We start from the raw sequence: 27,645 nt of genomic DNA, 5'->3' as shown, positions 1-27,645 counted from the left end.
TAATACATGGAACTTTAAGAAAAAAATATTACAAAATCCACTCTTATCCATTTCAACCAAAAGGAAATTCCCTTTCTTTAATTTATAAAGAAGAATAAAGATCCTTTAATTATTAGCTTTCCTAAATAATAGAACTCAATCCAAGAATTTATAAAATCACCAAAACATAGAGAGGCCAACGAACTGTACATACCGTTGGTGCAACATTAAATGTATCAAATTACAAGTGAAACACACTATTTATTGGATTCCAACTCCCAACTAGGAGAACCGCCCCCCCTCCCTCTCCCAATTTGACCTGATCAAGTAATTTTAATTGCCTATAATTTTGACACTTAGGAGAAATATTTACTTGACAAATCATTTGTTTGATATACCGAAAAATCCTTTTCCACTATTAGAGTACATCATGAAAAATTACGAGGAAAACTTCTCTGTACTCCTTCATTTAAATAAGAGTTGTATAGGTTTTTTTTTTTTTGAAAAATCTTACCAAGGGCTGTTGAGTTCACCTTGTGGTATCCAAAAACACGATTTCATGCCATAGGGATGTAGAAAATAAAATTTTATTAACTTAAAAATGCTATTTTTCCTTGTTAAATTTTAATTTTAAATTTAAAATTTCAATAGCCGCCCATTGATCATAATTTAGAAAGTTGTTTCTAAGATTTGATTTATAAAAAAATTAAGGATAAATTCATGACAATTGCCTTAAATTGACATGATGCATGCATAGTTTTTATTTTATCAGTAGTTTTATATTTATTTTGATCTGGGGTCTAATAAAATTTTATTTTTAACATATCAAATGTACGAGATGAAAAATTGTGAAGGTTCAAAATTCAAGATCCTCTGGCCTTCTTCTAGGGCCATTATAAAGTACAAATCTCGCGATAACGTATCAATTAAGTAAAGGGAACTGAAAATACGTAGGATTTACTTTTTTGCTATTATAGATATTTTGATTAGATATAAAGCTCAATAAATAGAGATCAAATCAGAGTCATAAAACATCTCTTTTTTCCATCGCTCTCTTGTAGTGTTAGTAGTTTGATTAAGGTAGGTCGACAAGAACCTGTGATGATACTTAAGATTGATAAGGAGAAGGGTTACATCGATCTCAGTAAGAGAAGAGTCTCTGAAGAAGATATCCAGACATGGGGGAGAGGCAGAATAAGAGCAAACTTGTTCACTCCATCATGCGCCATGTCGCAGAGACGATGCAAGTCGATTTGTTGGTATATGAATTGATACCCATTTTTTCATTTTTGTTTTTTTTTTTGGGTGTTTTCGATCTTCATTTTATATTGTTTACTTGTATTTCCATTTTTGAAAAGCTAGAAACTAAATTTAGAATCAAATGGGGTGGCATCGAATTTGAGACAATTAAAACCTCTGTTGAAATGCATGGTTTTTAAACTTGGTATCTCGTCTCGTCTCGTTCAGCTCCGATACCGAGTTGACTCGGACGATACGTCTCGTCTTGTTGGACATTGAGATAATGGTTTTTTACCATTTAAAAAATCTGAAAAAATTCAGAAATGACTCCTATTAAAAAATGAACTTAAAAAAATATAAAATAAAGAAAAAATCGATTTGGGGGGTGAAAGAATAGAGGGTTGAGACTTTAACTTCTTTGTCTCGGTTAACTTGGACGAGATTTTGAAAATCTCATTCGATATATCCCGTTTAACTCGTGAGTTAATCATTTTCTGCTCTGTCTCGTTGTATCACCTGAGATATTGCAAAATATCGTCCGAGGCGACTTGCTTATCTCACGATACGTAGTCGTCTCAAAATACTTTGTAAGTTGGTCTCATTCATCTCCGATACCGAGTTAACTCGGGCGATACATCTTGGTCTCAGACGAGTTTAAAAACCATGGTTGAATGCTCAATCAGGGTTTTCGGGTACTTCTTTTGAATTTCTTCACTGTGGTTGATGAAATGTTGTAATGTTTGATTGGGTTGAGTTGATTTTTATTATAACCAGTATATAAACGGTGCTTTGGATATCCTAACCATGATGTTGATTCCGGACTTTGATAATCCACTTGCGAACTTGTACTCTACATTATGATTGAATTTATGAATTTTATTTTCCTTAGAAAGGAAATGTATCTCTATTTGTGCAGATAAGAAAAAGTATTCCGTTCCCCCTATTTGTTGGATGCGTGTTGGTCATTTAGATAATGAAAGTACATGACATTTTGATAATTGTGCATCTGTATGCCAATTAATGAAAAATTCACACGTGGAGATTTTTGGGCTGGTGGTTGTTATTGTACTTGTAGGCACCATGAACAAAAGCAACACATTACAGGAAAATTCCTCCCAATCTGGATGCTCAATGTCTTGGTCCTTTTTAGGTTCGTTCTTGATTTAAACTCGTACAAAAGTCCTGAAAACGGGAAAAAAAAGGAAGCAATCTTCCTTGATTTGTATGTAACTATGTATATCTAGACTTCTCTCTTTGATAGGGTGTTAGGAACTACTCATTTATTCCTATGTCATTCATAGAGTGGGCTCTGCATTTAAAAGAAAGAGTCTTTTACACTACCCTACTTTTATCCTAAATTCCTTCTCTCCATTTGAACCTCCTCTGGTTTCCAGCAGCAGCTGATGGCTGCCACCATGATTCGGTATTTTCCTTCTTTAGTGACACAGATTCTATGTCATTTTTAGTTTTCTCCATGGATTACAAATATTGTTAAAAATTAAGCTTTTCTGAATAGAGTGTTTATGCAAAGTAATTTTAGTGAGAATTGCGGAGAATGAGCTGTCAGTGAAGGTTGATGGGTAAGAACTAGGAAATACCCCAAATGACGGTTGTTATTGCATTGATTTGATTGTTATTTGGGTGGCTAAAGTAGTGGTCTTCTTATGGATTGCTTATGTGGTTGGCATGTAGCAATTAGACTAAAGGAAATTTTGCAAGATAGTAATGGAAATGTTGGCAAACAAGAAACATAATGGCCACAAAATGAATTTAGTAATGAGCTGGATGCGTGGGAAGACTAGGGGGGAAAAACAAAAATGAGAGAACAATGGTGGTAGTCTAGGAGTGTAGTCCATACTCCATACAGATATAGACTATAAAAAAAGTCAATTGAGATGATGCAGGTTGGAGATTCTACAAGGGAGAAGCTTTGTTAATGATTGGGAGGTTCAAGAGATTTCTAGCCTAATACCCATAAAAAAAGAAAGATTTCTAGCCTAATCAAATGTACATCTGAGATCCATATCGACTCTTTGGATAAGGATAAACAGGGTTGGGTATGGAACAAGGATAATCTATGTTCTGTAGAGTCCTGTTACAAGTCCATGGCTGTCATCCCTCAATCATCCTTTCCTAACATTGCCATTTGGGGGCCTAAAGTTCTTTCTAAGATATCCTTCTTCATTTGGTAAGTTGTTTTTGGGAAAATCCTCACAGTGGACCGAATCATAGCAAGGGAGTAGTTTCTGTTAACTTCTATTTTTCTTTGCAAATTACGGGGGGAATCAGCCAATCATACACTTATCCATTGTTCTTTTGCAAGAGAGGTCTGGTCTCATTTTCTTTCGCTATTTCAAATCTCTTGGTGTTTTTTGTTTTCAATTTTATCCTTATTTTATGGTTGGTAAATAAAAGCATCCTCTCATAAGAAAAATAATCATTGGGTCCTTAACCCAATTTGCCGTGTGTTGGGATATTTGGATGGAGTAGACAAATACCCTTCACATGGTTCTCCTGGCCATAGTTGCTCTTTTTTGTGATTGGAGAAAAGTTTTCAAAGAGTTTAGAGGGTTCTTTTTTTTATGACATTTGCTTGAAGTGAGGTTTATTACGTTCTCGAAGGCTCTGTATCTTGCTAATTCCTTTGTATCTACTTATTTTTTTTCTTGGTATGTAAGGTAGGCAGCCATCTTGGCCTCCTATATCCCTAGCTTTCAAATAAATCATTTTAGTTATCAAAACAAACAAAAAAAGAAGAAGAAGGCTGAAAGTGACATGGGTTGAGATGGTGAGAAAAGATTTGAAAATACATTCCTAACATAGGACATTGCCCTATAGAATTGACTGGCAGAATAGAACTCATGATGCCTACGCCAGATAATTTTTGCGAGGCTTTGTCATTCAGAAGATCATTATCTCCATTCTGGGGTTTGCATTATTTGGTGTAAAATCTTTGAATAGCCTAGGGGTATTTTCTTTAAAAGACTTTTTGGGGTGATGGGATTGGGTTTGTAATATTTCAACGTAGTTGTCGGTGTTGTTTTTATGTTTTTTGTTTCCTTACCGTTGATTTGTTTTTTGTTTTTTTGTTTTTCTAAATGTTTTTGATAAGCAAACATTCAATGATTATGTCCAAACTCAATTGATAGGTCCTTTATTTTATTAGATGTCCACATTCTATAATATTTTTTTCCTTATTAAATAATGAAGGACCTTTTGAACTATCACTACATCTGGTTTTTTTTAGAGAACATCTGTGTCCATTATCCCAATCTCTCCAGGGGGCATGATTTGCTTGTCTTTCCCCTATTTCAGAATCCCTTTCTCCATGCTGGTCATAACATAGAAATATTTACACCAATCGCTCATTCTAGGGTAAGGGGTGTTTTCTTAAACCGTTTCCATGTCTACGTTGACAACACTAGATCCAGGTCATGAAGATCCACTTGTTTCAATATATGGTGCAAGATTATTTTGTGCACCCTTGACCCTACCCAGGGAGTCCTCTACTTTCTTTTCCATTCTGGATGAGTGGATGTCATTCCGCTTTCTCGGATGTTTGACACTAACTTCAGTTTTTTCTATGAACCAATTGACTTTTTATCGAACACCAAGCATTTTGTGTCTTAAAAACTGTTTGTTGTCTAGATGAGGGTTGTGGGATATAGATAAAAGAGAAGAACAAATAAGGTACTCATGAGATTAGCTCGTGTATCTTTGTTATTTTTCTGGACTAAGGAGGACACCATGTGCCTTGCATGGTGAAAAGGGTGCTAGGCTAAGGGTGTGGAGTCTGTAATCAAGCTAGCCTCCTCACTTATATGCATTAGACCAAATTTCTGGGTTTTTTCCCCCTCTCTCTTAGTAGGTCTCCTTGACCTCCTCTGAGCTTTCCTTTCAGCTTTTATTTTTTTGCCTTCTAAATGAATTGATTTTATTTATCAAAGAAACCAACTGACTGCCAGACTCATACCATACTCAATAGGGGTCTCCAGGCCCACCTGATAAATGATAGTCCAGAAATGGAATGTGCAAGATGAAAGTCTCATTCATGGTTATGAATAAGTTCATCATTTGTCAAGACAAGAGTTTCTTCAAGTCGTCTAATAGAGTATTAAACGGATGTAGCTCAACCATATATAGATTCCTTCTAAAATAAAAGTGATTTCTATCTCTTATACTATCATAAAGGTTTTGAAAGGATGGAGGTTGACATGTGGTTCTCTCCATACCATGTGTCCTAAAATCTTATGTTGTTCCTATTGCCAACATTGAATTTTATGCGTTAGTTGTTGTTTGAGAACTCTTCGTAATCATTGGAGATGCTTTGTGTTGAAATTTTAGAAAGTAGTTAGGATGTTTATTTTTTGAAATTAGTATTTCAAATTTTAAATCTTAGTTAGGCAGTTTCCTCATTTTTTGCTGTAATTAGTTGTTCCTTTTTTATAGTAAAATTAGTTCCAGAATTGTTTTGCTATAAATCTATGTATTAGTTCATTATTTTTTTAAGTAGAATAATTATTTCTTCTTCTCAAAAGTTACATGGTGTCAAAGCCTTGTCCTCTAGATATGATTTTCTATGGCAAAGACGCGCGATGACCGGCGCAGCGAAAAACCCTAGTGCCTCAGCAGATTCCTCCGAGATCATCTAATCGACGACATCAACATCATTTGACGAATCTCTTTCCCAGATTTTTAACCTGCAACTCACAGTTCACAAAATCGATGGGAAAAATATCTCGAATGGGCGCAATCTATGAAATTGGCGATCGATGGAAGGGGTAAATTGGGACATCTGACAGGCGAAGTAACACAACTTGCAGCGACTGACCCATACCTAAAAAAATGGCGATTTGAAAATTCTCTTGTCATTGCATGGCTCATCAATTCGATGGAACCAGCAATTGAGAAGCCTTACTTGTTCTTACCGACAACCAAAGAAGTTTGGGAGGCCGTGCGAGATTGTTATTCTAATTTGAAGAATTCATTACATATTTTTGATTTGAAGACACGACTTTGGCAGTCAAAACAAGGTGTTCGTGAAGTTACCATTTATTACAACGAAATGGTCACTTTATGACAGGAATTGGATCAGTGTTAGTTACGATGATGATTGGGAAAATCCCAATGATTGTGCTTGTTATAAAAAGAGGGAAGAAAATGATCGTGTGTATATGTTACTTGTTAGTTTAAATCACGGTTTGGATGAGGCTAGAGGGAGAATTCTTAGTCGGAAACCTTTGCCCTCAATTCATGAGGTATTTTTTGAAGTTTGCCGTGAAAAGTCCCGACAAAGGATAATACTGCGAAATCCAGAGCCGAGTCCAAACAATGAGCTAGAGGGTTCGGCTCTTGTGTCTAGAGGATTGGATTCCGAAGGTGACAAAAGGAAGAAGACGTGGTGCGAACAGTGTAAAAAGCCATGGCACACGAAGGATACCTGCTGAAAACTTCACGGTAAACCACCAAACTGGAAGAAGAAGAATAGTGGAGAAGGACATGCATTCCAAGCTGCAACTGAGTATTCTCAAGAGCATCAAGTCAATTCGGAAATGGTCCTGTTCACAAAGGAGCAATTAGAGCACCTATACAAACTGTTTCAATCTCCAAAATCATCTGTAACTCCTTCTTGCTCTTTAACTCAGAAAGGTAACTCTTTTATTTTAGCCTTCCTTGGTGTCTTCTCAAATTCTGTAAATCCTTGGATTATTGATTTTGGAGCGACTGATCATATGACCGGTTGCTCAAAACTTTTTTCCTCTTATAGTCCTTGTGCAGGCAATAAAAAGGTCAAAATTGCAGATGGTTCTCTTTTTGCCATAGTTGGAATCGGATCTGTTCTAACTTTCTTCTTCCTTAATTCTTCATAATGTTTTTCATGTTCCGAACCTTTCTTGTAATTTATTGTCTATTAGTAAAATCACCCTTGATCACAAATATCATGCAAATTTTTTTCCATAATTTTGTGAGTTTCAGGATTTGAGTTCGGGGAGGACATTGGCAGTGTTAGGGAGTGTGCTGGTCTCTACTTTTTTGAAGATGGACCCAACTCAAGTAGACTAAACATTAGTACTTGTTTTAATTCTGTTTCTGATTCCAGAGATAATGAAATAATGTTATGGCATTATAGATTAGGCCATCCAAGTTTTCAATATTTAAAGTATTTGTTTCTGACTCTTTTCAGAAATAAAAGTCCATCTTTTTTTGAATGTGAGATTTGTTAGCTTGCTAAACACCATCGTAATTCTTTTTCTCCCCAATCTTACAAAGCGTCTAACCGATTTACAATCATCCATAGTGATGTTTAGGGACTTTGTTGGGTGTTTACAAATTCTGGAAAATGATGGTTTGTCACATTTATTGATGATCCTACACGGCTAACTTGGGTTTATTTAATGAGGGAAAAATTTGATGTAAAAGCGGTTTTTAAAATTTTTTACACCATGGTGCAAAATCAATTTCGTAAAACAATTCAAATATTTAGGAGTGATAATGGCAAAGAGTACTTTAACAAAGTTTTGGGGAATTTTTTCTTAGAAACAGGGATTGCTAATCAAAGCTCTTGCAATGATACTTCTCAACAAAAAAGAGTCGCTGAAAAAAAAAAATAAACACCTATTAGAAGTAGCTCAGGCATTGTTTTTCACAATTAAGGTACCTAAATATCTTTGGGACAAGGCTATTCTCACTACAACCTATCTAATAAACCGAATGCCTAGTAAGGTTTTAAACTTTAAAACTCCATTGGATTTTTTCCATAAGTTTTATCTTAATAATAAGCTCTCTTCAAATTTGTCTTTAAAGATATTTGGGTGCACTATTTTTGTTCACATTCATGATCATAACCGAGGAAAACTTGAACCCCGAGCTCGAAAATGTGTTTTTGTTGGATATGCCTCTAATCAAAAGGGATACAAATGTTTTGACCTGGTTATTAAAAAATTATTTGTCACTATGGATGTAACTTTTTTTTGAACAAAATTCATTTTTTAATACTCATCTTCAGGGGGGGAGAAAAAATAAAGATTTGGATGTATATTTCCAACTTGAAGATATGTCGATTGGTCATTCCTTTGCACTTATAGCCAAAGTTGACCAGTCTCCTGCACCCTTAGCTGAAGTTGAGAACCCAAACATTATTGTACTAGATTTTTGTGAATTAGGTAATTTAAATAATGAAAATACAGGCCCATCCTTAATGCCATCACATGAAAGTCATGAATCTAATGGATCAAACATGAAAAAAACAAGCACCAAGAACACAAGGATAATACCCTTTGATATTGTTTACTCGCGAAAGAATACAACTTAAGGAGAAGAGTTAGTTGATCTCCCACACCGCCATGAATCCACAAATCCTCCAGGTAATGCTTTCTCTGAGCCTGCACAATTAGTCCTATCTACTTTAAGTACTAATCCTAGGTTTGAGTCTAGTAAGTCCATTGATTCCAGTATTCCTATTGCTGTCCGAAAAGGTGTAAGGTCATGTACCAAACATCCATTGTCCAACTATGTCATATGAAAATCTCTTACCCAATTTTTGTGCTTTTACTTCACAAGTGTCTTGTATGGAGATTCCTAAAAATGTGCAGGATGCTCTAAAGGTTCCCGAGAGGAAAGAAGCTGTTTTTGAGGAGATGAAAGCTCTTGAGAAAAATCAAACATGGAAGATGGTGAAATTGCCTAGAGGAAAGACAATTGTGGGGTGTAAATGGGTGTTCACAGTTAAACACAGTCTGATGGATTATTTGAAAGGTATAAAACTAGGTTGGTTGCTAAGGGATTTACTCAGACCTATGACATTGATTACCTAGAAACCTTTGCACCTGTAGCAAAGTTAAATACTGTGAGAGTTCTCCTGTCACTTGCAGCAAATCTTGATTGGCCCCTGCAACAATTAGATGTGAAAAATGTTTTCCTTAATTGAGATTTGGAGGAAGAGGTATATATGGATGCACCCCCGGGCTTCGATGGGAAATTTGGTTCGAAGGTGTGCAGACTGAAGAAATCCCTGTATGAGTTGAAATAGTCACCAAGGGCCTGATTTGAGAGATTTTCTCAGTTTGTTAAAAGTCAAGGGTACACTTAGGGACAAGCTGATCACACCATGTTTGTAAGATACTCGCAGGATGGAAAGATAGTTGTGTTAATCGTTTATGTAGATGACATAATCCTCATTGGGGATGATTTGCTTGAACTGAATTGATTAAAGAAGTCTCTTGCATCAGAGTTAGAGATCAAGGATTTGGGGTTTCTAAGATACTTTCTCGGGATGGAGATAACTCGGTCGAGGAAGGGAATTGTTGTTTCACAATGGAAGTATGTTCTTGATCTACTTAAGGAGACTAGAATGAGTGGTTGTAGACCAGCAGACACCCCAATTGATCCCAATCAGAAACTTGGAGATAACAAAGAAGGTGATCTTATAGATACTTTTCGGTTTCAGAAATTGGTAGGGAAACTGATTTACTTATCACATACACGGCCAGATATTGCATTTTCCGTGAGTCTAGTAAGTCAGTTTATGCACTCACCCTATGAGAAATATCTTGAAGTAGCTTATTGAATCCTAAGATATTTGAAAGGTATACCAGGTAAAGGCTTACTCTTTTAGAAGATTACACACAAAGCATTAACGCCTACACTGATGCAGATTGGGCAGGTTCAATTACTGACAGGAGATCTACGTCAGGGTTACTGCACATGTGTATGGGGTAATTTAGTCACGTGGAGTAAAAAACAAAACGTGGTTGCAAGAAGCAGGGCTGAAGCAGAATTTCATGCTTTGGCTCATGGGGTTTGTGAAATGTTATGGCTAAAGAGGGTACTAGAAGAGTTGAAGTTACCAGTGAACATGTCAATGAAACTGTATTGCGACAATAAGGCTGCCATCAGCATTGTACATAATCCAATGCAACTTGATCGTACAAAGCATGTGGAGATTGATAGGCACTTTATAAAGGAGAAGATTGATAGTGGAGCTATTTGTATGTCGTTTGTTCCATCAACGCAACAAATAGCCGATATCCTAACCAAAGGATTGTTTAGACCTAATTTTGAACTTCTTGTTAGCAAGTTGGGCATGATTGATATCTATGCACCAACTTGAGGGGGGTGTTGAAATTTTAGGAAGTAGTTAGGATGTTTATTTTTTGAAATTAGTATTTCAAATTTTAAATCTTAGTTAGACAGTTTCCTCCTTTTTTGCTGTAATTAGTTGTTCCTTTTTTTTTTTATAGCAAAATTAGTTCGAGAACTGGTACTATTGTTTTGCTATATATCTATGTATTAGTTCATTATTTTTTAAGTAGAATAATTATTTCTTCTTCTCAAAAGTTACACTTTTCCAAAGACCAACTCGTAGCAAAAGAGAACTTCATAAAACATGTAATTAACAGGTTTACATCATTCTTTTCTTTTCTTTCTTTCTTTTTAAGTACTAGTGTTACAGGCATATAATGTATTGCTGGATGATGTAAAACTGTTGATTTTTTCATCCTTATGTTCTACTTTCATATCTATGTTATTCATGACAGGATCTGTATATCCATGTTGGCTGGCCTTTATACCGAAAATATGGACATGCTTTTGAGGTAACACTGCATAGCATCTTTCCATATTTTGCTCACCAATCTGCAGTTGGACCTAAACTTTCTTGATCAATCAGGCATTCAAGTTAATCATGACTGATCCCGATTCGATTCTAAATTCCCTCACACGTAAAATTAAAGAAGTCGGTCCTGATGGGCTTGAGGTAATACTGGTTTGCGTAACATCTGCTTACTACTATCCTTATGTTGATACTCAAGAACATTTGATGTGTTGCCTCCCGCCAATTTTTCATCTTTTTTACAGGTGACAAAGGTGGTACCTGCTATGTCAGAGGAGATCAAAGATGCTTTGATAAAAATATCAGGAGGCGAATGACGCCACAACCTTTGAAGATTCGTGCAGACATTGAAATGAAATGTTTTCAATTTGATGGGGTTCTTCACATCAAGGCAGATCACACATCCTTTATAACTATTTCTTTCTGATGCCAATGTCCCCTTGATGGGCTTTTCACTTTTAACACTTGTCAATCTGTTTCCGAATGTGTTCTTTTGAAAATATCAGCTTTTATTTATTTATTTAACAGGAAGCTATGAAGAAAGCTGAAGCCACAGGCAATAATGCTTGTCCAGTGAAAATTAAACTGGTGGTTCCTCCAATATATGTTCTTACCACTCAGACTCTTGACAAGGTCTGTGCCAAACTTTACAATAATTTACAGCCCTATAATCATATCTGGCTTAGTTTCATGTACTCTTCCAGTTGAAAGCTTCATATGAATGATTTCTCTAATGATAGCATATTTTACCACACGGACAAGAATAACTCTTTCAACTGTCTTTTTGATACTGCTATTGTAACTCTGAGATACTGTCAGCCTAGCTTCAGATGATCTAATTGGTTCCTGTATTACTATTTCAACATTGTAGCAGAAAATCTAGCAAAATAATCACAGTGAAAATAGATTCAAACCCTAAGTTGAATCTGCATATTTATTCTACATCCTCTATCAATATTTTCAAATGTGTTAAGACACTTATACCTTAGGGAAAGGATATTGGAAAAGGCCTTGAGGCTTTAAGGAAAGACCCTTTTCCCTCGAAGGTTTATGTCTTATCCAGAAAGCCTTCGAAAAAGTTTGCATCTTAGGGGAAGTGCACGTCATTTTGGTGTCTTTAACCATGTAATATGCATTATTAGAATGTGTTTTTTTTTTTTTTTTTTTCATTTTTATCTGTTTTTGCAGTATCATTACATAAAGTCTTAAATAATTATAAAACTGTTCCTGTTTTAGTCGTTAGTCTACAAAAGGTTCTTATTTTATACATTACATTTCCATTGGCCTATCTATAAGTTGTAATCAATTTGCGACTCCCAACAATTTTTGGCTCTTCCTATTTTTTTTTTATTGGTTCTTTATTTTTATTGTTTCTTTTATGCCGAATGTAATGCTTCGTTTCTTCTAGTCATAGATCAGTATAATGTTTTATTGTCAGAGTGGTTCTTATTTCTTACACTACTACCTTTTTTTTTTGTCTTTTTTTAAATTTTCTTGAGGGTTTGGAAAGTTTTTATTTATGAAATCATCAATATGGTTCAATTTTAATTATATTTTGATGAGTTTAGAGTTTAGCTTTATATATTTTGACCCAGCTTAGAATCTACATTTGTTTGTCTAGTTTTATAAGCAATAACTGCTCATGTTCACGAGAATGCTCCTTGATGTATAATGTAGTGGCAGTTATGAGACTAGAGAAGGGAGTCCATAAAAAAAACTAGAATTAAGGAGAGAGATGTTGGAGTCTAAGGGATTTATAATAATTAGGACAATGACCTAATATATTGAACATTGGAATGTAAATTTAGTTCTGACACCCATGAAAAAGAAAGTCTAGTAAAAATTGATGGTCTGGAGATGCACCGAAGTAACTATTTTTGTTGTCTTATATGCAAGGATGGAGATATTGAGGAAAAAGTTGTCCACAGTATTAGAGCTGGATGGTTACAGTAGGGTCCACTTTTGGAGTTTGTATGTGACATGCATATCAATAAAATTTTATAAAACAATAATAAGACCTATTATCCTTTATGGGGTTGAATGTTGGCACTCGAGAGGCATCATGTTAATAGATTGAGCGTAGTAGAGATGATAATGTTGCGATGGATGAGTGGAAAGTTTAGAAAGGATGAAATTAGAAATGTAAATTCGAGAATTTGTAGGAGTGGCTCCTTAGACAATAAACTAATACTAATAGAAGGAATATGCAAGTTCAAGGTGCTAAAACATGAGAGGAAGACTCAAAAGAAAGTGGATTGAGATAGTGATAAAGCGGATATGAAAACACTTTCAATAATTGAAGGCTTGGCTTTGTACAGAACTGAATGGTGGAACATTCGGCGATGATATTAAACTTGAATCATGAAATATGAATTGTCATGATTTTATTTGGAGATTTTTTTCCCTTGATTCTCTTTTATTAGAGTTCTTATAATTGTTTTATATTTATTAATCTATTTAGAAAATGCATACTTAAAGTCTCACACGTTAGTGTTTAAAATCTTTGCTTTCGATCTCTTCCCTTGAGTGTGTTTGCGGATAGTTGGATACTTCTTGGTGATCAACTGCCCAAATCTGGGGCTTCAGTGCTTGACATACTGCAACACAACTTCAAAGGTCGTGGGATCAATTCCTATCAACCCATAAAACAAATGTAAAAATGCACCACTTAATTCTCATTTTACGTTTAAGCTTTTTAAGAGAAAGGAATGAAAGAACATGATTCGTTTTGTTGACCCAAATATCTGTAATAAGACTTTGTTGATATTTTTGTTGTATGAATCATCCAATGTTTCTTTTTGTGGGCAGGAACAAGGGATATTAGTTCTTAATAATGCAATCAAAGCTTGCATTGAAGAAATAGATCGCCACGAGGGAGAACTCTTAGTGAAGGAGGCACCAAGAGTTGAGTCCTTTTTGTGGAAGACGAAAGATGTCATTAGATTGGAATAAATATGGTCAGGTGATAGGGGAGAATGCTAGTCATTTTTCACAATTATTGGAGACTATTGTTAGGCATTCTGGTCATGCCCCTTTGCCATGCAAGAAATGGGCTGACATTCCAAAGCATTCAAAGGACTTACTGTGGCAAGAGGTCCAGGTAAATATAAAGTAATGTGTTTGTCATTTTTCTAATAATATTATTTTTTATCTATTTCTTAAATTGTGTACTTTTGTAGAATACGGTCGAAATTGATGATTCAAAGAAGAAGTGGGTGATGCAATGTATGTCGGCGAGGTATAGAGATTGGAAGAATGGTTTAAAGAATGATTACAAAAAATATAAGACAGATGAGGAGAGATTGCTACTAGCGTCTCAAAGGTTGATTGGACTTGGCTTGTCCATTACTGGAGTTCCCACGAGGCTCAGGTATAAATTATTACAAATTTCTTAATTAATCATTTTTGAAGAATGATATGTTTGTAATGTTATTAAATTTGTGTAGGTTATCTCAAAAAGGAATTGTAAGAATAAGAAAAACCAAGTAATTAAACATATGGGGGAGACAAAGAGTTGTGCACAGTATCGTTCGGAGATGGTGCGTAATTATATGTTAATTATATTATTTTCTTTTAATATTTAAGTGATCTACGACATATACTAATTTATTTATTTTTTCATGTAATTATAGCCAAGGATAAAGAAGATGGTAATTTACCTACTTAGGCTGAAGTTTTCAAGAAAACCTATACTAGGAAAAATGAATCTTACAGTGATCTTGAATCGGCTGAGCTCATTGTACGTAAGAAGTCAATTGTAAGATAAATTATTTATTGTAAGATAATTACTAATGTATTTTTTTTATATAGAATAATATGATGAAAAAACATAAAGATAGTGGCAAATTTGATTCTACACTCTTAAGCGAGAAGATATTCATTGAGGAGATGGGACCAGAGCGGCATGGTAGAGTACGTACATATGGCCTAGGCCCGACCCCGAGTTCGATCTTTACATCTGCTTCTAACTCATCTCGTAGTAGTACTTATGCCGAGATGCAGTCCCAATTGAATGAGATGCAAAACATGCAAGTGGAACATGACCGGCAACATGAGGAGATGGTTGTTGAGTTGTAAAACACGCAAGTGGAACATGATCGACAACATGAGGAGATGATTGCTGAGTTGCAAAACACGCAAGTGGAACGTGATCGACAATATGAGGAGAGGATTGCTGAGCTACAAAGGGAGATGCAGATGCAGATGCAAATGCAGATGCAGATGCAAATGCAAATGCAGAGAGAGATTTATAGCCAAGTGCAGAGCCAATTCCAAGAGTATATAGCCCTATACTTCCGCACCATGTTTCCTAATGATTATCCTCCCACTCAAGGACCTTGAAAGTCAACTAGATACATTTAGTTTTTGGTACATCGAATTTCTCCACTTTAGACTTTTTTTTCATATATATTGTTTAATTAATAACTGTTTTTTGGTAACTAGCCCCTTTTTAACTCCGCCAATGTAAAATTAAATATTTTACATTGCCGGTCCCAAGCCCGGATAAAGGAGGAGGGAAAAGATAAGGTATTGTCAATTTCTAAATATTTCCTGTTTGTGTTTGCTAAATGCCTAAATGTACTTCGTTAGATGTGAATGTTCTTGTTTGCTTCTTCTTGAGTTTCTCGCATTTCTGGACAGAAATGATGAAAAGGTTGCATGTAAAAAGATTTTGGAGAAGAAGGGGCTTGCAGGATTTCCGGTAATGCCCACACTGAAATGCTAGGACTACATTTATCGCTTGTATACACTTAGAATAACAATCATAAGTTTCTAACTCTGTCAAACTATATGTTAAATTAGGTAGAACAAGGTGAATACATGTATAAGACTGATGATGAGACCTGCCCAGTTTTTCATGAAAGTCGCAGCAACGAGAAGATGTTATTTCAGTGCGAGCATGTTACTTGCTGTAGATGTAAGTTCCTAGAACACATTAAAATCACTTATCTATCTTTTGTTGCTATTCCCAAATGCCAAGTACTTGAAACTAGGTATCCATTTTATAGACCATGAAGGACTAGTAGCAGCAACCTTGTCAGGGTTGTATGACGTAGCATTCAATGAGACCCACCGACCTTGGTTGTAGTAATAGTGGGGATTAGTTGTTAATATTTGGACATCCAATCTATCTCATTCTTATGGATGAGCCGAAGAAATATAGTGGGGATGAAAATTTAAGTCTATGAGTTAGTCTTGCTCTATTTTAGGTTAGCTGCGGGAAATATCCTAGGCAGGATCCTTGAAGTGGTGAAAACTGCCTTGTGTGTGCAGCATATGTATTGCAATGCTGTTTTAGACCATCCTTACAACATTTGGCAATACTCTATCTCCCCTTAAAAAATAATACAAATATTCATGTATGCATAAGTGGGTGAAGTGGAATTTAACACGTGACATTAACTTTGTAACCTTCATGTCATTAATCACTAGGGCACTAGATCGGCCCCACTTTTATACTAACAATTACTTGTTGACAAGAAATGATAAGAGACAATCTGAATAAAGAGATTGCTCCATTGCTTGAATTGTGCATCCAGGTTACTACTTGTCAAGAAAAAAAAAGAATTGAGCATCCGGTACTTGTAATGAAGGTTTTTGATTAGTAGAATTTTTTTTGACAAGAAATTGGATTCAAACAAAGGGTAAGAGGCTCAAAATCAAATTTAGTCAGTGATAATATAATTTGACTTTACCGGATTCGCCTCAAATGATACAAAGTGAAATGTTCTAATTATTAAAATATAATAAGAAGAAAAACTATGTTTATTTGTTTATGACATGTGTGATGTGCTGCATTGTCCGTCTTAATCTCGGGGGGAGGAATGCACGTGTTTCCTTAACATATTTGATAGATTATGTTGATGTGAGTTCCAAAGTTGACAACTTAATCATATAATCCCTTCTTATAGCTTCACTCTTTACAACTTCCTCCTTTACAGGTTCCCTCATTCTTAATCAACAAGGTGTTCAATCAAGTATTCTCGTTCATCAATTTTCAGCTGTTCAATAAGTAAATTTGTTCAACTCATATTTTCTTGTTGATCCCATTAAATCTGTTATGTAGTATTTTAGCCAAACAAAAATGAGTATAACTATGTTGCTCTTGTCATCGTGTCCTTACATTCTTTTCATTTTCCTCAGTCTTCTTTTCCAGCGTTTGTGCTGGTCACCCAGTGATGTGGAGTATGTAAAAGTAGGCTTATCCTATTTAGAAAAATGGTGCATTGAAGTAACTGATGAGGTATCATGAATCAATCCCTTTATTCTATTTATTGTCAGCTGTAGTTTTTTTTTTTTTTTTGAAACCCTTTGCTTACTAACATAGTAAGATTGTGAGCCTTACTAAGGAGGTCGTTTTGCTCAAATGGATTACCACATCAGAAATCCAAAACCACAGTCCTCTAAGTTTCATTGAAAAACTCATTTCCAAAACAACATATATATATATATATATATATATATATTGGAACTAAATCCAAGGTTTTGAAATTAGACAGCTATCGAACTTCCACATAACTCCCAAACTTAAAATTGAAATTCAACGGTGAAAAATAACCTTTCTTGGAAGAAAAAAAAGGATATTTGATTTCAACATACGTAACACGGTCCAAGGTTTCCAAAAATTTTGAATTCATTTTTCCAATTTATCAACAATTTGCAGAGATGTTGGCAGAGCTATCAAGAAGGGAGAAGGCAACAAATATCAAGCCTGATCATGATATTGATCTCTATATGAAGGTGAGAAAGAACTCCTTCGTAGTTTATACATTATTATAAGAGAAACAGAATTAGATCACACTCCTCTTTTGAGATGACTATGTGGTCTATCAAGTTAGGTCGATGAATTTGTTGATGTTTTGTTGGAATTTGGAAAAATCGGTTTTGAATTCAGTAGGTTCTGTTCAATCCAAGGTTTATTTAACTTGATTCCGCAAAGTGAATTTGGTTTCAAAGAAAAGAGGTTGAGTTTTATTTATTTATTTTTTACTGTAGTGTATGGTACGTTTTGAGGCTGGAAAACCCATGTATACGCCATTGTGAGTATTGGATATTATAATGTTGTTTTTTCACAAACTATATGACATGAGCATAGATGTGTGAAATGGGCTTTTCAACTATGTTAAATAGTATCTTTGCATTGCATTTGCTAATGTAGCCATTGATGACACACAACGGATGATGCAAATGAGTTGATTTAGATTTTATCCTTCAAAGGTATGTCTATTTGGTGACTCTTTCTATTCTAATTGTCCTTGTATATTTGATTTAAGAAGTTCCTATACTATCAGTGCCAGTTATCAAAGGAGATGAATTGAGTTTCCTTTAAATCTATTTCACTTTGCACTTGACTTTCTAGTATCAGGACCACTTTGCACGATTAATATTTTATGTTCTTTTACCATTAAATAGTCTTGTTGTTTGTTTTAAGGCTGCTTGAGACATTATGTTAAGGTCAGTTACATATTGTCACTAGTGTTCTATGATTATAGTGTTGTGTTGTTGCTAGTGAAGGTCACATGGTAGATTTGGGGATTAATCGTTAATCGTTCAGTACTTTAGTGTTATTTGTTTAAGTTTTGATTTTTATCTTTTACATGATAATTAGTTATAATTGTTTGTCATGTTTTGAGATATATTACGTGCAATGCCTCAACCATGTGGAAAATTCTATTTTATTTTTATCTTTTTCACTATTATTCAGAGTTCTCTTTTTTAGTTTTGTGTTCATTTTGCTTCTGTTTGTATGCTTTTTAGGTACCCATTTGTTATATTTGATAAAATTTCAGATCTTAGTATTGTTGATTTCCTGAAAATAACTCAAAATTCGGTTGATGAATGAAGTTCTTCCATTTTTCTTCTTGGGGTTTCAGAATAAATGTGGGATTGTTTCTATCTTTTAAATTCTATTAAATGCTTGATAATTTTGTATGCTTTCTAGCTTATTTAATTTGAAGAACACCAATTTCATTCTCTGCATGTAGTTTCAAACTTTCTTTTATGATGTTTTGTGTGGAACTGTTATGTTTTAATTTGAACTGCATCACCTTAATATATTTTCAATTGATTGTATTTTGGGTGCATTTTTTAGATTATTTTCAAATTGGTTTCCACTTAAATTGTTCGAATTTCACATGCAGATTGTTTTTTTCGTTGCCGTCGATGGGAGAAGTTTGGTTAATGGGTGTGTTCTTGGCAAATTCTAGATAGGAGAATTGAGGTGGATTGAATTTTGAAGAACACAATGAGGAGTCAGTTTACTTATATTTGACATAATGAAATTTCTTTGCTTTATTTCTTTTATATATCTAAAAGTTGAAGATGAGGGGCATTTGGGTCTTTTCATGTTGCTAGTTGGGGTCTAGGTCACCAATTTCAACGCATAGGGGTATCTCCAATATTCAGCAACATGTGAGGGGGGCAGGTGTAAAATCAAAATTTTTTTTCAAAAGTTCTTATGGCGACGATCGTGACCATAACTAAAGGCCTAATATATATATTTTTAAAAAAAAATACCCTATAGTGATGGCCAATAGCGGCTGTCGCTATAAGTCCCATATATATATGGTCCCGTTTGGCGTCCTACTATTCACCAGACGCTTTACCAAATGTATTGAAACCGTCAGATAAGGGTCAGATGAACGGACGCAATTGAAACTTACATTTAGTTATAAAACGTCGGCTATTTACAGCGCCGTCCTCAATCTTTTACATAATTAGTGCTACCTCCCTGTTATCTTAAAACCCAAACAAAACAAAGAGTAGAACTCTCTCTCTCTCTCGCTGAAACCCTCTCTCTCACTCTCTCATTCTCTCTCGCTTTCGCTCTAGCGGCAAATACGTCCCTCTCTCTCTCTCAACAATCGACCTAGCTGCATGAAATTTACAGGCAGAAATGGCAATGAAGCAATTACAAAACCTTAGCCTTTCAATCGTGAAACAAATTCTTCCTCTGCTTGAGCAACTTGCCCCCTTGTACATGGATTTAGTTAAAGGGAGAGAAGTTTTCATCCCCAAACCCGGAGAAACTCGATGATTAGTACGTATTATCTTCCATTATTATTGAATCTAGTAATTTCCCAAAACCAGATTGTGTATTTTTTTTTTCTTTAATTTTAATGTTAACATATTCTTTCATCATTTATATTCGATGTGCTTTACGAAGATTCTTGTAATTTAAAAAATGTCTTTAATTGTAAGAGATTTGCCTTTTTTTTATTTGGTCTTTCTAGTGGACTTTATCTGTCAGTGAAGAATATACTAAACCCTTCCTCCATGCAGTTTATAGATGAATTAAAAAGGGTTTACATTTCTCAATGCAGTCTATTGAGAATCGTTGTTTAGAATGAAGAAGAACATAGAGTGAGGCGCACATTTTCAAGAGAGTACTCATCGAGGAATTGTATGTGATAGTTGTTAATTAAAAATGAATATTAGAGTGAGGAGCACATTTTCAAGCCTGTCATCCTATGTTATGTGAGACGTATGTCCAATAATGTCATCCTGTCATCTGCTTACAATTATCATATAAAACCCTTCTACATGTACCTTCTTGAAGGTCACCCATTTTTTGCTATTAATGGTTTGTAGCTGTTGCCCATCTCCTTGATGGAGATCTGCTTATGTCCTGTTTATCTGCCAGATCATCTGTTTGGCAACCAGATGACAGCCCTAACCAGAAAAAATCAGTTTACTGCTAGATCCATGTAAGTTTCCAGACCATCTGTCATGAGCTCTGCAGGTGATTATTTTCATATGCCATGATTGGGTGCTTGCCATTTATAGAATCCAAGTGCAGGACCTGTCTTTAATAATACTCGATTAGAAACAGACTAGTGGTGCTCATTCATGCTGAGAGTTTTTGATAATACAGGACCTGACTTGTGAGATGATGTTTATTAATAATTACATATGATTGTCGACTTAATGTCATCATCTGTGGTTACCATGTGATTTTCAATTGTTCCTAAATTGGTTTGTCTGAGAAGTAATAAAGGGTTGTGATTTTAAATTCTGATTTCTTTTCTCTTTTCTCTCAAGGGAAACTTCCCTTCTTCAAACTGGAAATCTTATGATTTATCATTTGCTCTCTCAATAAATTCAAGTTGGGTACATGTCATGTCATGCAATTCTGCAGATAAAGGAATATTACGGAGTTTCCAGGAATCTTCTTATAAAGTTCAAAGATGACACGATTGAAGAAACTCCGAGACTAGCACAGTTGCCAAGTGTAGATGAAGTTTTATTGCTTCTCTAGAGAATATATAATTGACTCTTGTCATTCACGTGGCTCATGACTTTTGGGGTGTTCTATGTTGCAGGTTGTTACTCCAATAGCACCTCTTAGCAGCAGGTATCCTCTATAGATTTTCTCACTATTTTGGTTTATTTCAAGTGAATCATTCTCTTTCACATTCCGTTTACGACTATATATTTGATTAGATTCATCATTCAATGTTTTTACAAAGCCAAGAAAAATTCCGGCCATTTTCCTAAAAGTTATGTTCGGTGCTTTATTCTTTTGCAGGCTGGATACTACTGTTCGGTTTGTGAATGTGTTGTAAAGGATTCTGCATACTACTTGGACCATATCAATTGGAAGAAACGTATGTGGTTGGGTTGTCCATAAACATATCACTAAATGTATTTATTCTCATGAACCATTCTTTCCCGTTTTTTTAATTGTTTCTTATGGTTCTTCTAACTTGCTTCTTAGATCAAAGAGCTTTGGGTATGTCAATGCGGTTAGAGCGGGTATCTCTTCGACAGGTAACATACCATTTCATTAGTTAACAGGCCCTATGACTAAGCACTACAAATATCACCACTTTGTTTTACTGGGAAATCAAGACAAGCCAGTAAACATGAATATAGAGAACTTATTGTCTTATAGTCCTGATTTGGGATTTCTTATTTACAGAAAATAAGGTTTCCAATTCGGGGAACCTCTAGGAGTTGCCACAAAGTACATTGGGTATTTTCCAAATTATGAAATGACAAAAACATACATGCAGATGATAACTATTTTAGAACACCGATCTCTTAAACACATCCAGATGCATCAATGTTTGACATGTGACCAAGATAAGCCTCTTGATACCCAAATATTCCATGTAACACAAGCACAAGCAATAGTAGGAAAAGTTTTCCAATGTTTGCACAGGTCCAAGATCGATTTGAAATTCTCAAGAAGCAGAAAGTTGAGGGAAGCTTTACGGAGCAAGGTAAGATTTCAAGAGAAAAAAAATCCAAATTCTTTAAGGTTATGTACCACGATGTACTTGTATTGATTAACTAAATTTTCATACTTAAACCTGGAAACCATATTTTCCTTTGCTCGATTAGCTGAGAGGCATGGGGTTCACTCCCACCTTATCTATGAAAAATAAAAGAGAAAAAAAAAATAATGATAAGTTTTATCTTGGTTTCAGATTTAGATGACCGGATCCTAAAACAGCAACAAGAAGAGGAAGAACGGAAGCGCCAACGCTGAGAAAGGAAGAAAGACAAGAAGGTTAGTAACACTTCACATGGATTTTCTTTTTTTCTCTTTAGTTTTATTATTTCAAAATGGTTTATTGCTGATTTATTCTGGTCTCAGAAGAGAAGGCTGTAGTGGAAGAGGCTGAGGGAGACCTTGATGTTGCAGCAATGATGGGATTTAGAGGTTTCGGTTCATCCAAAAAATGAATAATGCTTCGAAGTTTCTTTCAATGTTACAATCTCTTTCACTTGTATGAGAGAGAGAGAGAGAGAGAGAGAGAGAGAGAGAGAGAGAGAGAGAGTGTGCGTGTTGCCTGAGTTCTCTTCTAGAAATAGATGTTTCAGAATTCTTTGTGAGAAAACAGTCTAATCTAGTTATGTTTATCTTCGGGTGTAAGATGTTTGTTTCTGTTTTTCAATACTTCTGGTCATCATTTTCATTGGTGACGCCTGTCTACAATGAAGCATCGCATCTTTATCTAAATCCAAACCTTAATCTCTTCCAATTTGAGATGCACTAAAAGTTCCATACTCTCTCATGGAAAAAAAAAAAAAACCTACACTAATAACGGAAGGAGATGTGATCATTGGAAATCAATTATTAATTATTTTGTTATTGAAGTGATGATGAAACCCATTTCGAATATAAATGATTGTTCTGGTTCCTATGAATTCTGATTCCACTACGGAAATAGGTGCATATAAAAAGATCCAGTTGGGTATCAGGAGGGCATGTTCAATAATAAAGGGAGAAAATTGGAAAAATATTCCCTCTCTAAAGGAACTGGCCTTGACACTAGCATGGCCTCCTAGAACTAAATGTTTCTGATTCCAATGCAGAAATAGATGTACCTAAATCTAGATAATCTGTTCTGATTTAATTGGGTAATTCTATTTCTAAAATAGCTGTATACAAAATCAGGATAATCTGCTCGAATTCTAATCAGGTACCAAGGGGGTGTATAGTGAAACCCTTTCCCTAATAACATAGTAAGATTTTGAGCCTTACTAAGGGTAGTTTTGCTCAAATGGATTACAACACCAGAAATCCAACACCACAGCCCTCTCTAAGTTTCATCGAAAAACTACAAAATTCTTTTGAAAAATGGACAGCTACAGACTTCCACATAACTCCCAAACAGTGAAAAATAAATTCCTTTTTTGAAAATTTTTGTCCGCTACAACCATGAAGCATCTATCATGTTTTTAGATGCCAAGAGGTCCAAGGTATCCTTAGTAAGGGTGAAATCCTTTACTTAGACTAGGGGGGCTCCTAGTGAAATCTAGTACATAAGTTACATAACCAGATGACATAACTTGGTGATGATAATGCGTGATTGTGGTTGGGCACTTTTTTGTAGTGGATGCAGCATCAAATTAAGGCAAAATTCCAAGCATTTTAAAGTGGAGTTTCCAGAAAGAAAGAAAAAAATTCTAAAACATTTAGAAAAGATCTAAATTGAGAAAAATAACTATAACTGGCAATCTTCATGTGTATTAATATAGGAAACTGTCATGTACACAGCGGGAACCACCTAAAAGGCAGAACCCCAAAGAAAGGAATTGGTCTTGTATTTTTCCCATATCACTCTGCTGTCAAGACAATCTTATCTTCATCTACGTCAAAAGCCTTCCTTGCTTGCTTCAGTTTCTCATGCATAGAAAGAAGTTCTGTACATCGGTGAAGTTTTGGCGTATCCTGCATGATCAAAGAGTTAAAAGAAACCAGACCAATCAGAAGCATAGTAAACATACCAAACAACCTACACTATTATTAAAGAGTGTAAAAATATGAATTTTGAATTCTCACTTTTGAAAGAAAATACACAAAATTCAAATATGAAGGCACATGCCTTCATCCCAATTTATACCTAGTGGCATGGTTTTGTCCCAACTGTAGCAAGGCAAATACACAAAATTCAAATAGTTTCACTTATTTGTAGATAAGTGGATGGAGCTAGTAAGAAAAGATATGAAGGCACATGCCTTGTCTTAAAAAATGGCTATTTTTCATGATGACTACAGTAATTTCAATAAATGATAGATAATAATATTGCCTGAAATATTTGTTGGGTTTCCACATACAAATGGCTACTTCAATTTGTTTACTTTCTAACGAGTAAATATTTAATAATAACTCATGATTACTTCAGTTAATCTACAAAATCTTTGATTGTTGCTTGATTTGTTAGTTCACTTGTATAGGTCAAAGTTCAAATCAATATGGACCCAAGCAAAGAATCTAGACCATGTTCAAAGGTATGTGCTTCATGGGCGATCCCATTGTTATGATATAGTCTTGAATCTATTTGGTGATTGATCACCAAGGATGTATAGTACACTTATACACAAAATCACAAATTAGGTGTCACAGGCGTAGTATGGGGAGCCCCTTTGGTCGAGCTATAAAATGACTCTGGTTGTAATTCTTGGGACTTAGTGAGTCACATATGGTTGGCATTTTGGATTTCAGATACATAGAGCTCGTTTTAGGGTTACGGGCATCCAAAAAAACCCACAAAAATAACAATATAAAAATATAAAACAAAGAACACACATGAACAACACATGATCTGTGTTATTCAGCATCGTGCCTACATCCATGGATGAGATGAGAGTGACTTAATTACTACCTATCTCAGACTATAGGAACCCTAGTGTTCTTGTTCTATTTTCATGAGCTATGCCACAATTATTCATGGATCATATCAAATTATAGATTTCTAGTTTCCAATTAACAAATTTACCACATTAATATCATAGACAAAGAAATTATAAATTATAAGCTAAAAACATATACATTAAAATGGAGAATGGTGATAAGAGTGTGATACACGCATTGGGGTCATCTCCGAATCCATACATCATGTGTTGCACTGTAATATCGAAGAAAAAAAGACAATTTTAAAGCAAAACTATCGAATTCAGATCATGAATGAATCCAATATTGAAAAAAAACAACATCACTGATATTTACTTACAATCTTTATGGAAAACACCTCGTTTGCGCTTGAAAGAAGAATCAGATGGCTGCAAAGATCCAACTTTTGGCTTTGAGGAGGGTCCGGTTGAAGAATTATGCATCTTCGCCTTGCAATCTATCATCAACAATGCGTGTTATTGAACGCCTCCCTAAATAAACACCATAAATTTGCACGATTAAGGTAAAAAATAATCAAAATCGTAAATTTAAGAGCTTAGTTCAGATAATACATATAGATCAATAGAATCAACCAAGAAAATATAGATCCCCTAATTGATAAAGAAATCAATGTATATCAAATGCATTAGCAAACGACATGGATCACTGAGAGAACATATGCATCAAATAAATCCCAAATAACAATCAAAACCCTAATCTCTCAATAATAAGTGATTCGTACTGGTACAAGTATGGATTCGTGGAATTAGTTTACCAAAGTGAAGATCAAAATCAAACCTTAGTAGCAGCCGTTCGTGCGAACGAGGTCGAGAGTTGCAGCCGTTTGTGTTCGTGAGATGAAGTTGCAATGAGAGCGAGAGAGGGTTGAGAACGATCTAGTTGCAGTTAGAAAGCTCGAGCAAGAGAGAATGAGAGAGTGAGGTTCGAGGGTTTCAACTATGGGTTTTAAACTCGTTCGAGATCGAGACGTATCGCCCGAGTTAACTCGGTATCGGAGCCCAATGAGACCAACTCACAAAGTGTTTTGAGATGACTGCGTATTGTGAGATAAGTGAGTCATCTCGGACGATATTTTCCAATATCTCGGGTGATACGAACGAGACATCATAGAAAATGTTTAACTCGTGAGTTAAACGAGATGTATCGGACGAGATTTTAAAAATCTCAACCGAGTTAACCGAGACAAATGAGTTAAAGACTCAACCCTCTATTATTTCACCCCAAAATTGATTGTTTTTTTAATTATATATTTTTTTGGGTTCATTTTTTAATAGGAATCATTTCTGATTTTTCAAAATTTTTAAATGGTTAAAAACCATTGTCTCAATGTTGAATGAGACGAGACGTATCGTTCGAGTCAACTCGGTATCGGAGCTGAACGAGACGAGACGTGATACCGAGTCTAAAAACCATGGTTTCAGCCGAACGACTATTAGAGAGAACGAGATGGAGAACTCTCTATTCTAATGTTCGATCGGGTTTTAATTGTGCCAGGGAGGTCACATTAATTACGAATAAATTGAGGGATGGTTCTGTAAAAACTCATTAATTCATAACTTAAAACGTAGACGCTGTTTAATTCAATCTCGTCCGTCCAATTAGCCTATATCCAACGATCAAGTTTTGTTTGTTAAAACGACTGTTAAATAGTAAGGCGCTGAACGCCTCCTATAAATATAGGGTCCCGTTTAGCAACAAACATTTTGGCAAAACATTTTTCAAAACATGGGTTAGAGATTTTGGAATGGGCTGATTTTTGGTGAGGATGATTTCTACGGTGAGGAGATCATCATCACCAAAAATCAGCCCATTCCAAAACTTCTAGCCCCATGTTACAAGTTGAAAAATCGTGGACCGTCCATTTTTTGTAAACCATTTTTGATGGGGTTAGAAGTTTTGGAATGGGCTGATTTTTGGTGATGATGATCTCTTCACCGTAGAGATCATCCTCACCAGAAATCAGCACATTCCAAAACCTCTAACCCATGTTTTGAAAAATGTTTTCCCAAAATGTTTGTTGCTGAACATTTCCCATATAAATATATATATATATATAAAAGTCCCATATATATAGTTGGCCGTTGATAATACATATAGCGTTGGACATTCACCGATGGTCCGGGTGGCTGTCACTATATGTATTTGTGACGGTTTTTTCATTATAACGACGATCAGCAACCGTTGCTATATCCCTATTTTATTGTAGTGATAACTAACCAAGGGTTTTGATTTTTAGATCATTTTTTATTAATCTATAACCGCTGACTATAGTGGTTCAACGGGCATGTCATAAAAATAAGAACACATGAGAATCCCAAATTCACCTGAACATGGGAAGGTCATGACCTACAAGGCACAGTTTCTTATTTAGTGGAATCAACCTATGTCGATAACTAAGTTGCACCCCTAATAAAAGATAATAATTAAATTACTCAATTATTTAAATGGGGCAAATGTATTATATGTATTCTAAAGAATTAACAAATTAAAAAAAAAAAAAAAAAACCATTTAAGATTATTACCTCTTTTGAAATTATTGATATTAGAGTCATCTGATGATTTGGGCAAAATATTTTTCAAAAGTCGAGAGTTATTAACTGATGGTGAATTAACCGGCAATTTGAAATTTTATCCTAAACTGCCCAAAATGTGCTCTATGTATGGAATTACT

At 35.1% G+C, this 27,645-nt stretch overlaps 1 protein-coding gene and 1 pseudogene across 4 annotated transcripts; one reads left to right on the top strand and one right to left on the bottom strand.

Moving 5' to 3' along the window:
• The first annotated feature begins 902 nt into the window (after window positions 1-902).
• Window positions 903-22,843, top strand: LOC147386388 (eukaryotic translation initiation factor 2 subunit alpha homolog; annotated as a pseudogene). The gene is made up of 19 exons (XR_015171714.1): window positions 903-1,238; window positions 10,755-10,811; window positions 10,886-10,972; window positions 11,074-11,219; window positions 11,357-11,461; window positions 13,637-13,928; window positions 14,008-14,198; window positions 14,275-14,567; window positions 14,639-15,530; window positions 15,632-15,746; window positions 16,771-16,841; window positions 16,973-17,072; window positions 17,493-17,569; window positions 17,825-17,868; window positions 17,988-18,046; window positions 18,970-19,868; window positions 20,967-21,435; window positions 21,546-22,343; window positions 22,439-22,843. The product of XR_015171714.1 is annotated as a eukaryotic translation initiation factor 2 subunit alpha homolog (transcript).
• Window positions 22,844-23,754: 911 nt separating this feature from the next.
• LOC147386387 (uncharacterized) lies at window positions 23,755-25,879 on the bottom strand. Of its 3 annotated transcripts, XM_086423672.1 has the most exons (4): window positions 25,752-25,873; window positions 25,294-25,410; window positions 25,113-25,188; window positions 23,755-24,011 (listed from the first exon to the last, which is right to left on the bottom strand). In XM_086423672.1, exons 2-4 carry the CDS (start codon window positions 25,394-25,396, stop codon window positions 23,957-23,959), a joined length of 234 nt encoding a protein of 77 aa, XP_086279798.1. In that variant the 5' UTR covers window positions 25,397-25,410; window positions 25,752-25,873; the 3' UTR covers window positions 23,755-23,956. The 3 variants fall into 3 exon arrangements, 1 of the variants encoding a protein (XP_086279798.1); XR_015172072.1 differs by lacking the exon at window positions 25,113-25,188 and having other exon boundaries at window positions 25,294-25,444; window positions 25,752-25,879; XR_015172073.1 differs by lacking the exon at window positions 23,755-24,011 and having other exon boundaries at window positions 25,162-25,188; window positions 25,294-25,444; window positions 25,752-25,879.
• Window positions 25,880-27,645: the final 1,766 nt, after the last annotated feature.

Source organism: Akebia trifoliata, chromosome 14 (assembly GCF_017979445.1).
Source record: "Akebia trifoliata isolate Shusen 1 chromosome 14, ASM1797944v1, whole genome shotgun sequence".
Lineage (NCBI taxonomy): Eukaryota > Viridiplantae > Streptophyta > Magnoliopsida > Ranunculales > Lardizabalaceae > Akebia > Akebia trifoliata.
Note: the sequence above shows the minus strand (reverse complement) of the source record. Positions and strands in the feature narration are given on the sequence as shown.